Source organism: Scyliorhinus canicula, chromosome 13 (genome assembly GCF_902713615.1).
Source record: "Scyliorhinus canicula chromosome 13, sScyCan1.1, whole genome shotgun sequence".
Classification (NCBI taxonomy): Eukaryota; Metazoa; Chordata; class Chondrichthyes; order Carcharhiniformes; family Scyliorhinidae; genus Scyliorhinus; species Scyliorhinus canicula.
Genome location: NC_052158.1, coordinates 119,941,345 through 119,959,472, shown reverse-complemented (window position 1 = coordinate 119,959,472; position 18,128 = coordinate 119,941,345). Strand labels below are relative to the sequence as shown.

The 18,128-nt window shown below is 42.2% G+C and overlaps 1 protein-coding gene across 11 annotated transcripts in view; it reads left to right on the top strand.

The window, feature by feature from the left end:
- Nucleotides 1-18,128, top strand: part of eif4g1a (eukaryotic translation initiation factor 4 gamma, 1a) — a 149,568-nt gene that overhangs the window by 64,971 nt on the left and 66,469 nt on the right. For 10 of the 11 annotated variants that reach the window (XM_038815991.1, XM_038816001.1, XM_038815994.1 and 7 more), the window contains 3 exons: nt 6,934-7,026; nt 12,844-12,925; nt 14,644-16,449. In XM_038815991.1, the coding sequence (XP_038671919.1) occupies nt 6,934-7,026; nt 12,844-12,925; nt 14,644-16,449 (1,981 nt within the window). The remainder of the gene's footprint in view (nt 1-6,933; nt 7,027-12,843; nt 12,926-14,643; nt 16,450-18,128) is intronic. The other variant, XM_038815997.1, reaches the window with a different exon arrangement.

Sequence of the window (18,128 nt, the reverse complement as noted above, 5' to 3'; positions counted from 1 at the left end):
GGCAAATGCAGAGTATTCACTAGTACTCAGCCATGCTGTGCTCTGTGCACAATATCCCCTTTGTCCCCTCCCCATTACCACCATTTTACTTCTTAAAAATAAATTTAGAGTACCCAATTATTTTTTTCCAATTAAGGGGTAGTTTAGCGTGGCCAGTCTTTGGGTTGTGGGGGTGAGACCCACAGAACCACGGGGAGAATGTGCAAACTCTACACGGACAGTGACCCAAGGTCGGGATCGAACCCCCAAGTCCACAGTGCCGTGAGGCAGCAGTGCTAACCACTGAGACACCGTTCCATATTTTACTAATAATATGCCGTTGGCAGACTTTTGAATTCCTTTTAGGTTAACTGCTAGCCCCTTTTCATATTCTCACTTTGCCTCTTTTATTTCCTTTTTCAGTTTCTCTCCCCCCCCCCCCCCCCCCCCGAATCTTTTTTGAGCCTGGTTGTCATTTGTATAAATAACCTGCCATCTGTTCAATGCATCGAAAAGCTGAATTTTGCTGGCCCTGGAAATCTGAAATAGGAGAAATTGCTGGAAATGCTCAGCAGGTGAAACTGCAACGGTAGAGAGAGAAATATCAGAGTTGGTGTTTCAGGTCGATGAACCTTTCATCAGAACCCTTGTGTACCTTTTTTCTGTTTCATCTTGCTTTCAATCTCTGCCATCATCCAGGAAACTCTGACCTTCTCGTGGGAGCTTACCTTGACTGCACCCAGTTGCCTGTTCTTTAAAGGCAGTCCAATATAGTTCTGCCAGCTAATCTTTCATTCCAATTTATCCAAAGTAGGTCTATTCTCAACCTATTGAAACTAACCACCCAATTAAGCTTTTAAAACTGTAGGTAGTTTTGTCCTTTTCCATAGATAACCTAAACTTTTGTCATTGTTTCTTAAATGTTCCCCTACTGCGTGCAATCACCCCCCCCCCCCCCCCTTGTTGGAAATATACTAATCCAATTATTCTGCTGACTACACTTCAGAAATAACTTTTCCTCTCTGTGCTTTATGCGATTACTATCCCAGTCTATATCATTATAAAGTTTCCCATTCTTGCCTCTCTCTTCTTCTTGTACCTCTAATTTCACTTTGAGTTTCATCATCTAAATCTTTGCCACCAGGTGGTGGACTGTAGAATGAATTTAGTAATGTAATTACACCTCTATTGCTCTAATCGAATAGATTCGGTCCTCGACTGTTCAGGACATCCTAGCCGCATGGCACTATACATTTTCTTTAATCAATACTGATATTTCTCCCTCTCTTTCATCCTCGTGTGTATTGTAAACCTGAATTATATCTTTTATATTCAACCTCCAATCTCCTGGGGCACTATTTGAATCCTCACTCTTTTATAGTTTTGTTTTCTTGCGAAGAGTGATCTAAAAGGTTTCCAATATTTTCCAGCATGAAAATTGTTGTTAAGGTGGTTTGTCCCATGAGCTGTATATAATGTTTTTGTGCTTGTTAGAAATGAACCAATCATTGAGTTACTTCAGGTTAAATTACTAGTGTGGTTTGCAGTCATTTAGGTCCGTAAAGGGAGTATATTCGCAGCAATGTAAGCAACTTCACCTAAGATGTATACCAAATTTTGTTAGTATCTCCTGTCTAATTTCACAGCCAATATTAAAGTTTACATTTGCACTCTTTTTTTTATTTTGTAAAATAAAGCAAGTAAGCAGGCAATATGAAAAATAATAGCTTTGAGGAGGGGAAAAATGAACAAGAAAACCTATGGGGTGGGGGTGTGTGTGGGTGGGTGAGATCACACCTGAAGTATTGTGTGCAGTTTTGGTCTCCTTACCTAAGGAGAGGTATACTTGCCATAGAGGGAGTGAAACGAAGGTTCACCAAACTAATTCCTAGTACCGAAGAGAAAATGCTGATAAATCCCAGCAGGTCTGGCAGCATCTGCAGGGAGAGAAAAGAGCTAATGTTTCGACTCCAGATGACCCTTTGTAAAAGCTAAAACACTTAGAAAGTGGGAAATATTTATACTGCCGCATGAGAGAATGAAAGATGGAAGGAGGATAAGATGGGAGTGACCTGGTATTGATGGATTGTCCTATGAGGAGCGATTAAATAGGCTGGGCCTTTATTCTCTGGAGTTAGAAGAAAGAGAAGTGATTCATTCAAACATACAAAATTCTTATGGGGTATGTGCAGGAAGGGTTGGGTGTGGGTCTAGAACCAGGGGACACGGTCTCAGAATAAAGGGCAGGTCATTCGGGACTGCGATGAGGAATTTCACTAAGGGTAGTGAATCTCTGGAATTCTCTGTCTTGGAGGGGTCTGGAGGCTGAGTGGTTGGGTACATTGAAGACTCGGTGATAGATTCCTAAATATTAAAAAACATTAAGGGATATGGGGTTAGTGCATGAAGTAGATGAAATCTTGAAGTAGATAATTGGCCATAATCTCATTGAATGGCGAAAGGGCTGAATAGCCTACTCCTCCTATTTCTTACATTCTTATTTGGCAGTTACTAGAATCTTTGAGCCTTACCTGGACTTCAGTTTCTCAGTTTTTTTTTCTCCCCTGGAAGTTGCATTGCTGCATTGCGGATGATACTGTTTGTGGATGATGGTGTAAAAGTTGTACTGTGCCAGGCTGGAGGGACTAGGGACACTGGAAGCAGAAAGTATAGATTCTTTAAAAAAAAATATATATATTGAGCCAGAATCTGGGTGATGAGATATGACATGGCAATTTTAGCATTGAGAGGTTCAGGTAACTTGGACCTATGATTTCTAAAGCTTTCAACTACAGGTTTCCTTGCCTCGTGTAGGCAAATTAATAGCTATGATTAGGCAGGAACAACCACTATCACTACATCCATGTGACTTTCTGGATGGTAAGACTGGAATGTTTTTCACATAGCAAATCCCATGTTCCAAAAGAGTAAAAAGTGAAAAATCTCCCTTGTCAAAGAAGCTGGGATGTGGGAGAATAACCTGATTTAGCACACCCCTGATATATTTGCTGCCTGTCAGAGACAAACGTTGACTCGCTTTATATGTGGCTAAAATAAATGACAGGGTTTTGGGGTCATCTGAAAATAATGTGCCTGGAAATTAGAAGAATCAAGACAAATATGCCTTCAATAGATTGAACATCAATGCACAGCATTGATGAGCTCAAGCACGTTCTACTGTAACCAAGAGTCAATCGGCAGGTGGATTAGCATGGTCTGCCTCAAAGAACAAAGAGCAGTGTCACACAGGAACAGGCCCTTTGGCCCTCCAATGATGTGCCAATCACGTCTCCTATTTAGACCAACTGCTTGTATCCTTCTATACCTCGTCTGTTCATGTGTCCATCTAGATAAATCATTTAAAAAAAATAATTTAAAAAAATTTAGATTCATTTTTTTCCAATTAAGGGGCAATTTAGCGTGGCCAATCCACCTATCTGCACATCTTTGGGTTGTGGGGGCGAAACCCACGCAAACACTGGGAGTGTGTGCAAACTCCACACACAGAGTGTGACCCAGAGCCGGGATTGAACCTGGAACCTCGGCGCTGTACGACAGCAGTGCTAACCCACTGCGCCACCATGCTGCCCCTATCTAGATAAATCTTAACGGTCGCTAACGTATCTGCCTCAACCACTTCACTTGGCAGTGCATTCCAGGGCACCGCCACCCTCTGTACCAAAAGCATCCCCCGCACATCTCCACTGAACATTTCCCCCTTCACCTTGAACTTGTGCCCCCTTGTAATTGTCATTTCCGCCCCGGGAAAAAGTCACAATTGTTCGCCCTTTCCTTCCCCTCAATTTTATTAACTTCCTTTTTTACATAGAATTTACAGTGCAGAAGGAGGCCATTCGGCCCATCGAGTCTGCACCGGCTCCTGGAAAGAGCACCCTACCCAAGGTCAACAACTCCACCCTATCCCCGTAACCCCACCCTATCCCCATAACCCAGTAACCCCACCCTATCCTCACCCTATCCCCATAACCCAGTAACCCCACCCAACACTAAGGGCAATTTATCATGGCCAATCCACCTAACCTGCACATCTTTGTACTGTGGGAGGAAACCGGAGCACCCGGAGGAAACCCACGCACACACTGGGAGGATGTGCAGACTCCGCACAGACAGTGACCCAAGCCGGAATCGAACCTGCGACCCTGGAGCTGTGAAGCGATTGTGCTATCCACAATGCTACCGTGCTGCCCATTTTCGACTTTTAAATTCCAGACTTTTTAAATTAGAATTCCATTTTCACTATCGGCTGTGGTGGGATTCAAACTTGAATCCCTAGATTTGCCCTGGATCTCTGGGTTACTAATCTGGTGACAATACCACTACGTCACTGCCTTCTATTGGGTCGCCCCCCAGTTTATTCAATCTCTCTTCATGGCTAATACCCTCCATACCAGGCAACATCCTAGTAAACCTTTTCTGAACTCTCGCCAAAGCCTCCACGTCCTTCTGGTAGTGCGGTGACCAGAATTGGACAAAGTATTCCAAATGTGGCCTAACCAATGTTATATAGAACTCTAACATAATTTGTGAACTTTTATACTCTATGCCCTGTCCGATGAAGGCAAGCATGCCATATGCTTTCTTTACCACCATTTCCACCTGTGCTGCCCCTTTTATGGATCTGTGCACCTGCACGCCCAGATCTGAGAGTGGTTCTGCTATTTATTTTATAGCTCCCACCTGAATTGGATCTACCAAATGCATCACCTCGCATTTGTCCGGGTTAAATTCCATCTGCCATTTCTCCGCCCAATTTTGCAGCCGATCTATATCCTGCTGTATTCTGACAATCTTCATCACTAAATATATGAATAGGGTGGGAATGGAAGGATACGGATTCCGTAAGTGCAGATGGTTTTAGTGTGGTTGGTGCAGGCTTGGAGAGCCGAAGGGCCTGTTCCTGTGCTTTATTGTTCTTCTTTGTATCTGCAACTCCAGCAATCTTAGTATCATCCGCAAACTTGCTAATCAGACCAGGTACGTTTTCTTCCAAGTCATATCAGCAGAGGTCCCAGCACTGATCCTTGCAGAAAACCACAGACCTCCATTCAGAAAAATGTCCTTCCACTGCTACCCTCTGTCTTCTATGGCCAAGCCAATTCTGAATCCATCTAGCTAGTTCACCCCGACCCCGTGTGATTCAATCTCTTGCACTAGCCTGCCATGAGGCTTGTCAAATTTACTAAAGTCCATATAAACAACATCTACAGCCCTTCCCTCATCAATCATTTTTGTCATCTCAAAAAACTCAATTAAATTAGTGAGACATGACTTCCCTTGCTAAGACCATTCACTTCCAAATGTACATAGATTCTATTTCTGAGATTCTTTTCCAACACTTTCACTATCACTGACCTCGAGCTCACTGGCCTATAATTACACTAATTATCCTTGCTACCCTTATTAAATCACAGGACAACATTGGCTATGTGGCCAACGAGGAAACAAAGATTTCTGTGAGAGGCCCAGCGATTCCATCTCTTATCTCCCTAAGTAATCTGGGATGGGGGTCACCTGGCCCTGTGGATTTGTCAACCGTAATGCTTTTTAACACACAACATTTCCTCCCTCGTAATAATGACTTGTTCTAAAGTGTTTGCACCTCTCTCAGACACCACCAATCAGCGTGTCCCTCTCCTTTATGAATACCAATGCAAAATACTCATTAAGGATCTCAACCTACTTTCTTTGGTTCTCCGCATAATTTCCCTCCTTTTGTCTTTGAGTTGACAACTCTTTCTCTAGCTACCCTCTTGTTGCTAATATTGGTATAAAATGCCTTGGGATTCTCCTTAGTCCTGTCTGCCAAGGACATTTTGTGACCCTTTTTGCCCTCCTTAACTCCCTGTTTGAACTCTTTTCTACTTTCCCTATATTCTTCCAGTGCTTCATCTGTTTTTAGTTGCCTAGATCTCGTGTACGCATCCTTTTTCTTTTTGACTACACTTTCAATTTTCCTGGTCATCCATAGTTCATGAATCTTGCCTTTCCTTCTCATCTGCACTCTCATCAACTGCTCCTTAAAAGACTCCCATGTGCAAAATGTGGATTTACCATCAAACAGCCTCTGCCAAGTAAAAGCCTCCAAATTGTGCCTAACCTGGTCGTAGTTAGCCATTCCCCAATTTAGCACCATAGTGTCAGACAACACTCTTCCTTTTCCATGAGTATCTGAAAGCTTACGGAATTGTGGTCACTGTTCGCCACAGGTTTCCCCCAATTCAACGTTGACTTGGCCGGGCTCATTCTCTAGTACTCGGTCCAATATAGCTTCCTCTCTAGTCGGACTGTCCAAATATTGTTCCAAAAAACCTTCCTGGACGTACTTGACAAAGAGTATATTATGAAATAATTGTTGAAGATGGATGAATTGTAACGATAAATATTCACCAATGTAAAAAATAAAATTGTAGAATTAAAAGGTAACTATATAAAGCAGTCTTCATTGCTTTGTGTGTGGGGGGGGGGGGGGGGGGGGGGGTGGCAGCATCTAAACACAAGCTTGCAATCTTTTCTAAACTTCCTAATTACCTTTTTTTTGTACTATATCTGTTTTGTACTGGATTGTGATCCATTTTTCAGTTGGATGAGTAGAAATAAATACATATGGTATTCGTTTCATGTTTTTAAATTTACACTACTTATGAAAAGCCCCTCACTACTTCCGTCTGTTTCAGTACATTCTCGGAGCTGGTTAAGCTGCCTCTTCTCTTTGGTTCTATCCCTTGTTCTTTGCGCTCTCACGGGCACTGGCAGCTTTGATGGAGGGCCAGAACAAGACCCCAATAAAGTTGGGAGATCAAGCAGTGAAGTAAAGCTCTCATTGATGATGTCCTTGTGTGCAGATGAGCCTTACTCAAACAATGAAGAAAACTATATTGAAGGAAGAAAGTTGCTTGTTTGACCTATCTATTTTGTGGATATTTTACTTGTTAGATCCGGATAAGGGATCCAAACCAAGGTGGAAAAGACATCACAGAAGAGATTATGTCTGGAGGAAGATCCGGCTCCACACCAACGCCGCCACAGGCAAGTAGTATGCTGGGTCTTGCTTCTTGCTGCCTGAATTGCAGAAACTGGAAATGTTTGTATTCTATTGTTCTGACCTTATTTGCTTTTCAGTCTAGATATCCGAAGCATTAAAAGCATACTGCAAACCTAATTGATTTGCATCGTTATGTATTGCACGTACTATTATGCTTTTATTGACTTTAATATGAGAAAATCTCACCCTTTGAATCAAAGATATATATTTCCGTTTTTGAAATATATCTGAGAAATCACATCACCTCTGTGGATTATGTGACAACTATTTTCACGTTCAGTTCTGGTTGCGTCTTCACAAAATGCTTTGCTTTCTGTAACTGCTCTTGGTTTTGGGACATCGTCTGCACAGTTGGAAATTTGCATACTTAGGCCCGTTACTTTGATATTTCGAATGCTATTTTGTATCTGCCAGTAACCACAAGGATAAACCATAAGCAAAAAAGTAGGAGTTGATGTTTCTTGAGATTTAAGAACTGAGCTTACAACTTTTCATTTACTCTTTCACATTGTACAAAAAGCAAGCTCTTCCTGTGAATTATTGCTTTATTTTGCTACTTCCAGCTTGTGTTTCACCATCTACAACATCAAGATATGCTAATTAATGCTTACTTTCTACAGTGCAATTTTCTAAACAAATTCATTTAATGAAAATTGACCGTCTATGCTCTCTCTTCCAGTTCCTCTGGTTAGAATGGGAACTGTAGCCATGTGCAAGTCTGACTTTTCTACAGGATTTGATGCAGATCTATTCTCAAGCTGTGCTTGCTGAGGGTAGCGGGGGAATCTTTTGAATTGACCGTTGCTAGCTTCAATTCTTGATATCCTGACGATGCCAAATGTCCTACGTTAATTCTGTATCAATTGTGGTTAACTATATGAAGGTTGAGGGACATTAATTAAGCACAAAAAAAACCACTAGGAGATAGTGTTTCACAAATCTAAACTAAGATCTCATCCTTCAACTGGCTATCAGGTGTTGTAACATCTGTGTTCTCATCAGTGTTGCAGCCCTAGATTATTATTGTTCAAATCTACTCAAATGGGGGCCATTCACTTTAATGTCATATAGATGATGAAGGCTTGTATGTATATAGTGCCTATCACGTCCCAAACAGCTTTGCAGCTAATGAAGTGCCTTTGAAGTGTAGACAGAGTTGTAATGCTGGAATTACATTTTGGTGCCATAGCTCAGTTAACATCAGAAGAATCATGATTGTATGTCAAGGAAATATCAAATAAAGTCTGACCATAGTCTTGATTGCAAACTTTATTGTCTAGCGCTTTGCCCTGGAACCACCACACTGATATTTCGACATATTTGAAACCTTCATATTGAATCATTATGTCAACAAACTGGGCAGTGCTAAATGAGCCAACCAGAATATGAGAACTCTCCGATTCCATACCTGTTCCTAAGGTGCTTAACAAATGAGCCTCAAACCTGCCTCATTATGGGTTCGACAGCTCCGATGAGACGCAGTGGCTAATTAACTATGGGAAGTGCCAACTACAGTATTTTCAGGTTCTGATCATTAAATTTTTGTACTGGCCTCCCTGACAGGTGCCGGCATGTGGTGACTAGGGGCTTTTCGCAGTAACTTCATTTGAAACCTACTTGTGACAAGCGATTTTCATTTCATTTTCATTGCAAGATATTATACATTTGAGACTGTTTACAGACTAAGCTTTGCTTATATGCACTCGAGTCAGCATGACACAAGTGCTTCATTTGCTTCTCAGGAGAGTTGGCATCTGTACTATCAATTGATCTGTCCTTTGAGTAGATAATATGGCAATATTATGTTGCCCTATTATGTATTCTCATGTATTTTCTTGAATTCTGTTTAATTCCCTTTTCTTCCCATGTACTGAATGATCTGTTGAGCTGCTTGCAGAAAAATACTTTTCACTGTACCTCGGTACACGTGACAATAAACAATCCAATCCAATAGGAACCTGTACCTATATTCTTTTTCTTCTACCACCTCCAAAAAATACATTGGTCCAATTCTGATCATGCCTTTCATCGACTGTTTTGAATTCTTTATTTGCTACTATACCATGACAATTTCATGGCAGAACATGTGGTCTTGATTGCTAAATAATAAAGGACTTATTGTAACTGACCATTTAAAGGCAGAATGGAAAACAATTACTATACAGTGTATCAAATTTATTGCGTTGTAATCCATTTACAGGTCTTGAAGTTTCTCCAATTCGGGTCTATATGTAAATACTTTTAATCTGATCATTTTAAGGTTGATTTGGAAAACCTATATTTTGATGAAAAATTGTGGGTACGGTCTTATTGTAGAATCTGAACATGGTTTCATAGAATCTTTGTGTCTAGAGTTCCTTTACGTGTGAGATCCTTAGCTATGTGAGAAAAATCCTCTTTATTCTGATAGTTACAAGAATCTGGGTGGGAGGAGCTTCTATGCAGTAATGGCAGCACAAGTATGAACTTTGAATAAGTACAGTTTAGTGTGTCAATTCCTCCTCCAGTAAATGTCCCACATGCATGTAGCTTGAGACTTGGATATTTCCTTCAATTTTCACCCCACACTTCAGTTGAAATAATTTCTTCAAATTGCTGCAACATTTCAAGGCCATCTGTGTATCAGAAACTTTACAAAAGAGAAGATTAATGGTTTCCCATGCAAACTAACCACTATCACTAATCACTATCGATAGTTAAATGTTTTCTACCATCAACTGAGAAGACCTAGAGCTTTTGAAGGTTATTTACTCCATCGCGATGAGGTTTCTTTTACTAAGTTGAATCTGTTCGGACTGGCAAATGCAGCAATATCATTAAAGATGTGAAATAATATAAACTTCTAAATGGCTATAGGTCAGCTATGAGGGAGTCTGCACTTTCAAAATTGTAGCTATATGGGCAGCATGGTGACAGTGGTTAGCACTACTGCCTATGGCGCTGAGGACCTGGGTTCGATCCCATCCCTGGGCTAGTCTTTGTGGAGTTTGTGCATTCTTCCTGTGTCTGCATGGGTTTAACCCCCACAACCCAAAGATGTGCAGGTTAGGTGGATTGGCCATGCTAAATTGCCCCTGAATTGGGAGAAAAATAATACGGAACTTTAAATTAAAAAAAAAAATAGTAGTTATTTTCAAAGGTTGTAAATAAAGAATGCCTACCATGCAAATTCATGGCTGCCATTTGAATGCAAAACAGCTGTTGCATTCTGCATTGTACTATCTGTCCTCAGCTGTCCAGCCGAAATTCCAGCTCAAAAATATTTAGGCGGATTAATTTTCTCACCAGCTTTTAGAGTTGTCCTTGGGTAGTGTGAGAAATGCTTGTGGAATGTTGCATATTATTTAAGTGAAATGATTCCTCCAGGGAATTTTCCTCCACCTTTTGCATTTTCGACCGTTAATCAATAATAGAAATGAGAGATATCTACAATATGACCCGTTGACTCCACCATGTATTCTCTCCATACCATGAGCTAATGATTTTTTTGCTTTGTACACATGTCTATAAACAGTTGGATTTAGTTATGAACTTCTTAGTCTGGAGTATGGGTGCCTCGGTGCTTCTTGATAGTTTTTTTAAATTACCAAATGGGTCGGTGCCTTTACCCATCAGCTAGGTCTTAAATTTTAAAACTAACAGAAATAGCAATTTCACATCGAAATGGAGAGATTGTGGAGAATATAGCAACATATAAAAGTGTGCTAAGTTTTATGAACAGCAAACAGGAGACTCTATGTTGAATCACCAGCTAATTTTTGTGTATGACATTTTGATTTTTATTAACGATGCCTTGAATTTTGTGAAAAGTAGGCGTCTCGGTAGCACAGTGGCTTCACAGCTCCCGGGTCCCAGGTTCGATTCCTGGCTTAGGTCACTGTCTGTGCGGAGTCTTCATGTTCTTCCCGTGTCTGCATGGGTTTCCTCTGGGTGCACCAGTTTCCTCCCACAAGTCCCGAAAAATGTGCTGTTTGGTGAATTGGACATTCTGAATTCTTCCTCAATGTACCCGAACAGGCGCTGGAATGTGGCGACTAGGGGATTTTCACAGTAACTTCATTGCAGTGTTAATGTAAACCTACTTGTGACAATAAAGATTATTAAATTATTATTGTTTCTTTGTCATTGAGAAACAGTGCACATGTGATAGATACATCATTGAGTCCTTTGATAAGTGTGACTTTAGAATGCTTCTTGCTAAAGTGTTTTTTTTTTAAATCAAGCAAGCAATTGTATGTGGTATTAATTAATCTGCCTAATTCAAAAAATATATCATTGTATCTGGCCACCTTCAGTTGTGCTACATGAATATCCCTGCTTCTATCGCGTGCACACCGCCACCAAGAAAACTTTTTAAAAAACTGATGGTGGTGGTGACCTCAAAATGCTAGTTAAGATTAAACCATTTGGAACTTGATAATGTGGGGTTAGTGACTTTTACTGATAAGGGGGTGCAGCCTGGATTAGTCATGTTCACAGGCTAGATTCAAGTTAGTGCCATGAGTTGCTTCAACTTTATTTAAATGCTCCGCAATTAAACTGTGAACTTGATGTTTAGAAATGCAATTAAACATTGTTCTGATTTGAATTCCATCACATCTATTTAATGTGCCAAATGGTCAGAATCCAAGATTATCAGCAAAAAGAAAAAGTTGAGATGTTGCTTAGCTGGGAGATCTGCGTCATCCAATACATTAGCTGCATGCGGCAAGTTAAGGAATCTGGCTTGTATTTTTGATTAGTAACCGCGGGAGGGCACAGTAGCTAGCACTGCTGCCTGACAGCAGCAGGGAGCCAAGCTCAATTCTGTCCTTGGGTGACTATGTTTTTCCCTGACTGCATGGATTTCCTCAGATGCTCTGGTTTCCTCCCACAGTCCAAAGATATGCAGGCTAAGTGGATTGGCCATTGCTAAATTGCCCCTTAATGTCCAATGGTTGGATGGGGTTACAGGAATAGGGCAGGTACCCTCTAGAGGGTCAGTGCAGACTTGATGAGCCGAATGGCCTCCTTCTACTCTGTAGGCATTCTATGATGGATAAGACAACAATAGAGGACAGTCGGGTGTTTAAATACACATAAAAACACAAGGCACGGACCATGCTAATGGGTCAAATAAGACCAAATGAAAAGCAATGTGTACTTTCAGATGTTGCGGCTACTTTATTTCCATGAATGGTGGGAGCTGTGAAGTAACTATATGCAAATGAGGTACATATGTAAATGGAAGGAATTTGCTACTAAAATTAGTTTAAATTGTCACCTAAAGCTACATCTGTGGCTATTCAGCAATTTCTTTTCTTTCGGGCAGCACGGTAACACAAATGGATAGCACTGTGGCTTCACAGCACCAGGGTCCCAGGTTTGATTCCCCGCTGGGACACTGCAGAGTCTGCACATTCTCCCCGTGTCTGCGTTGGTTTCATCTGGATGCTCCAGTTTCCTCCCACAGTCCAAAGACGTGCAGGTTAGGTGGATTGGCCATGATAAATTGCCCTTAGTGACCAAAAATATTAGGAGGGGTTGCAGGGATGGGGTGGAAGTGAGGGCTTAAGTGGGTTGGTGCCGACTCGATGGGCCGAATAGCCTCCTGCACTGTATGTTCGAAACACTGCTAGTATTGCACCATCCTGCAAAATTTTGACAATCCTAAATCAAGAGTTTAGGATTGCTTCTTTTCACACAACATACAAAAGGTTTGGACACAAGACAAAATAATTATGGCTGTATGTATAAATTGGACACTGAAAATCAAAACTGGATTTGTCCTGTACCAATCAGCTGTCCTTTCCATTCAACAGTCTGCTGGAAGCTTGGACGGAGGTAGTGCCGTACAGACTAATGGGGAAAATCCTCATCCAGTGCCAGTCGTCATCCGACCAGGTGAGTCAAGCAGCTGATCATTAGATTGTGACAAATATGTGCTTTCACTCATCCAATCAAACGAGATGGTGTATATTTTTGATATGGATGAAAAGTTAATGCTGTAATTTTGGTTGCTAATATTTGTTTCTGCAATCATTTTTGTAACTAATAATTTATATTTAGCTTCTAGCAACAATTAAAACAAACTAAATTCCTAACTTATTTACAATTGATCTGTACACATGGGTATTGCTATCGTTTTGTGTTAGGGGATACCTGATGACACCATCTCTTCCAAGAAATCTTACCCTGGCCAGTCATGATCTCCCATCACACTCAACATACCACCTGTGGATTAAAAGTTGGGGTTAATCATGATGGATAGGCAACAAAAAAGAATTACTATTCTGAGCTACTTTTGTCCCTATTTACTGGCTTCTGTATAACTGATGCACTGGGACAAGTTTACCATTGTTTTTAATTCAGCAAGTTCTTGTACAATTTTGAACATTGTTATTTAGAATACTAGCTCACTGTGTTGAGCGGTGGTTGGGGTTGAGGGCTACAGAAATTAGCAGTTTTCTTTCTTTTACACTTGTTGACTGTCACATTTTTCAGTCACTGACTTTACATGGCACCTGTTGGCTATGTTTTCTGTGACTATCTGAAGAAGTAAACTCTGTTTAAACTTCAGCACAAGGACTGCTGCCAACCCATTCGTTGGAAGGCAGTCCTGGCTTCAACAATGCCAAACCATGATACTTTTCAAATCAGGTAAGCTAGCTGCAGACGCTTAGAAAGTGGCTTAAATGGGAGTTGCCGATATCCTCAGTTTAATATGGATTTGTCAGCTACCCCAGCTGTTTTTGTTTTAAGGGATATAGGTGTTGCTGGCAAAGCCAACATTTGTTGCTCATCCCTAATTGCCCTTGCACTTAATTGCTTGCTAGACTACTTCAGCGGTCATTTAAGGACCAGCCATATTGTTGGGGTATCGAGTCACCTGTAGGCTAGACCTTCTAAACATGGCAGATTGTTTTCCCTTAAATGACATTATCGAACAAGATGGATTGTTATGACAATTGTTGTTTCGTGGTTACAATTCCTGAGACTAGCTTTATTTTCCATGTTATTTTAATTTGAGTTTAAATTCTACCAGCTAATGTGAGATTTGAACTTGTGCCCATAGACCTCCTAGATTACCAGTTCAATGACATTTAGGGGCAGCATGGTAGCATTGTGGATAGCACAAATGCTTCACAGCTCCAGGGTCCCAGGTTCGAATCCCGGCTTGGGTCACTGTCTGTGTGGAGTCTGCATGTTCTCCCCGTGTGTGCGTGGGTTTCATCCGGGTTCTCCGGTTTCCTCCCACAGTCCAAAGATGTGCAGGTTAGGTGGATTGGCCGTGATAAATTGCCCTTAGTGTTAGGTGGGGTTACTGGGTTATGGGGATAGGGTGGAGGTATGGGCTTGGGTAGGGTGCTCTTTCCAAGAGCCGGTGCAGACTCGATGGGCCGAATGGCCTCCTTCTGCACTGTAAATTCTATGAACATTACCACTAGCCACCATCTTCCCAGCTGTTTCCGCCTCTAGGCTCTAACCTGTGATTGCAGGCTTGTATCCATCTTGTGCATCACTGTGTTTATGTTGCTCCACAATGCTAGCAACTGTTTTCAGTTGCATAATAGTGAAGCTGTTTTAATTCTGCTAATAAGTATTCTTTTTGGTTTTATTAGATAAGCCAAAGTCTCCTGCAGTGGCAACTAAACTACTAGATGACTTGAACAAAGCTGAGAAATCTATTACACCTGACAAAGTGGAAAGCAAGTCTGAAATCAACACTAAATTAACAGACTCTGAGGAAGTGCTGGAAACTCCGGTCACTGAGCCAGATGACACTACAACCAATGTAGTCTCTTGTGATGTGACCGTGACAGATTCTTTACCATCTGATCATGCTGATAATGAAATGGACCCTTTGACAGAACCTACTTCTTTGCCACCAGCAGCTAAAGAAATGCAGAAAATTGAAACTGAGAAGGTCCAAGAACTGCAAAAAGAAGAGGCGATTGCCAAGGAATCTAGTTCAAAAGATTTGGCAGTGGAAAGTAATGGTGCTATGGCAGGACAAGAAGATGACCCTGGTCAAGAATTCGAAGTGCCGCAGCCTCTGCTTGAAGCACCACGGCCTCTTTTCAAAGCACACCTTGAAGCTCCACGACCTCCACTCGTAGCACTGCAACCTCCCCTCGATGCTCCGCGACCTCCCCTTGAAATTCCCCCAGAAGCTCCGCGACCTCCTCTTGAAGCTCCCCTCGAAGTTCCCCTTGCAACTCCACAACCTCCCCTTGAAGCTGCACTGCCGCCGCTAGAAGCTCCACAGCCTCCCCTCGAAGTTCCACTTGAAGCTCCACGGCTTCCTCTCGAAGTTCCGCTCGAAGCTCCGCAGCCTCCCCTCGAAGTTCCGCTCGAAGCTCCTCGACCTCCCCTAGAAGCTCCACGACCTCCCCAAGAAGCTCCGCTCGAAGCTGCACAACCTCTCCTCGAAGCTCCACAACCTCCCCTAGAAGCTCAGCTCGAAGCTCTGCGCCCTCCCCTAGAAGCTGCACTCGTAGCTCCACGACCTTCCCTAGAAGCTCCGCTCGATGCTCCACGACCTTCCCTAGAAGCTCCGCTTGAAGCTCCACGACCTGCCCTAGAAGCTCCGCGACCTCCCATAGAAGCTCCGCTCGAAGCTCCACGACCCCCCATAGAAGCTCCGCTCGAAGCTCCACGACCTCCCATAGAAGCGCCGCTCGAAGCTCCACGGCCTCCCATAGAAGCTCCGCTCGAAGCTCCACGGCCTCCCATAGAAGCTCCGCTCGAAGCTCCACGACCTCCCATAGAAGCTCCGCTCGAAGCTCCACGACCTCCCATAGAAGCTCCGCTCGAAGCTCCACGACCTCCCATAGAAGCTCCGCTCGAAGCTCCACGACCTCCCCTGGAAGCTCCGCTCGAAGCTCCACGACCTCCCCTCGAAGCTCCGCTCGAAGCTCCACGACCTCTCCTCGAAGCTCCCCTAGAAGCTCCACGACCTCCTTTAGAAGCTCCCCTCGAAGCTCCACGACCTCACCACGAAGCTCCCCTCGAAGCTCCACGACCTCTCCACGAAGCTCCCCTCGAAGCTCCACGACCTCCCCCAGGAGCTCCGCTTGAAGCTCCACAGCCTCACCTTGAAGCTCCACGACCCCCCCTCGAAGCTCCACTCGAAGCTTCACGACCCCCCCTTGAAGCTGAAATTGATTCTCCCATTGCACAACCCGAAGAGCTGAAGATGACTAATGGTCTGGAACTTCCAACAGGGCAGGATTCCAAAGTTTCAGAAGCTCAGCAGGAATCTGACATCAGCCCAATTTCTGAACCTGAAGCAACAAAGCCTGAAGCAAGTGCTGTAGTCTTGGTACCTTCTGAGAAGGAGGAGGAGGACAATTTAGAAATCCAATCACAGGATGCCTCATCAACCGCAGCATCTTTAAACCAGACAAATGACAATCCTATGCAAGGTATTAATGAAAGATCTTAGTTAATAAACCTTATTTCCGTGTCCAGGTTTCAATATTGTAGCTGATGAACTACTGTGGCTTTTGTCCTCTAATTCAACAGATATATATTGCAGCTTATTTTGAAAATTAGTTGGAACAATTATGTAACTTTAAACTACTTTGCAGTGCTGTATTGTGTTGAATTTATGATATCGGCAGCTTGGGTTCTATTACATTAGCCTATTAGCATTTGATAGTTCTGGGAAAAAATACTTGGATGCTTTCAGGGTACCAGCCTTTATACGTGGATGGTAAATTATTGATGTTGCTTTTGGGGTCAGAACATTGCTATGGAAAATTAGTTTCCTACTTGTATTCTAATACCATGTTAATTATTTTCCTTAATTTGTAACATAAATTGAAAGCTTTATGAGCATCTAACTAATGGGATTGAGCCATTTATGGCTAAACTTGCAAGCAGAGAGAAATTGGTATCATAGAAATGCACCGAATAAGCAAAAGCCCCACTTAGACAAAAAAATGAGACGAGCCGGTGTCAGGCTTAAACTGTCTTGTACAAATGCAAAGGAAAGTGGAAATCTAGCAGACTGGGATAAATCAGGAGGATTTAAGGAACGTAATGAGTTTCAAAAAGGTTAATGAGAAAAAATGGATACGGGGAACACAAAATTAAGTCGGAGGAATTTATTGATTTTTAGTTTTTAAGTAAATGAACAAAAAGGTAAGGATGATCAGTAAATCTCCAGGATCTCGTATTTCACCACAGTGAAACAGGGGAAGCTTGCATCTTTCATCTTTTATTTATTGGATTTTTTTTAAATAGGTGGGGAAATTGCAGATCCTTTATCATTTTCCAAAGCTCTTTTGAAAAATTGCTAAGATTGTGAATTTGGTGGGGGAAGGGAATTGTAAAGGAAATTTCAGAGCTCAGTTAACATCAGTTTTGTAGAAGCTGCTGTTACTAGGAGCAGTATCAGGGTGTCAGCATGGATTTGTGATGGGTAGGGCATAACTCGATAGTCTAGTTTAATTTTGTTTCAATAAGCCTTAGACACTCCTATCCATAATGTCTAAATGTATATGGTTTTCTGGGAAAGATTGGATCAGGTTCTACACAAGAAATTGTCAAAGCACGTGGAATTGGCTAATTGATGTAGGTTGGTAATTGGTCAGGTGCAGGAGACCAATACAGATAAAGGGAATGTCCTCTAATTGGTCACATTCTCGAAGATTCTATGTTGAGGGACTCATCTTTTTTCCCATAAATATCAAAAATTTGGTTGCATAGATACATGTGTGTTCTTCAAAGTTGGGTGGGTTCAAAGCTCAACATGTACTGATTCATTAGCTTTTAATTTGTGGTAAATAGGTGATTTTCTTGCCCTTGTTTGACCTGATGCCATGAGACTTCATGGGGTCCAGAGCAGATGTTGATGACTCCAGGGCGACTGTATGCCACTGTCCCATCGCCTCTGCTTAGTCTGTTCTACCAGTGGGACTTGACTCACCCAGGGGTGGTGGTGACGGTATCTAGGGCATTATCTGTAAAGTATGATTCTATAATTATGACTGTCAGGCTGTTGCTTGATTTGTCTGTGAGACAGCCTGCCCAATTTAGGCACAAGTCTCCAGATGTTATTTCGGAAGACTTTGCTGAGGGGTGGCGTGGTGGCAGATTG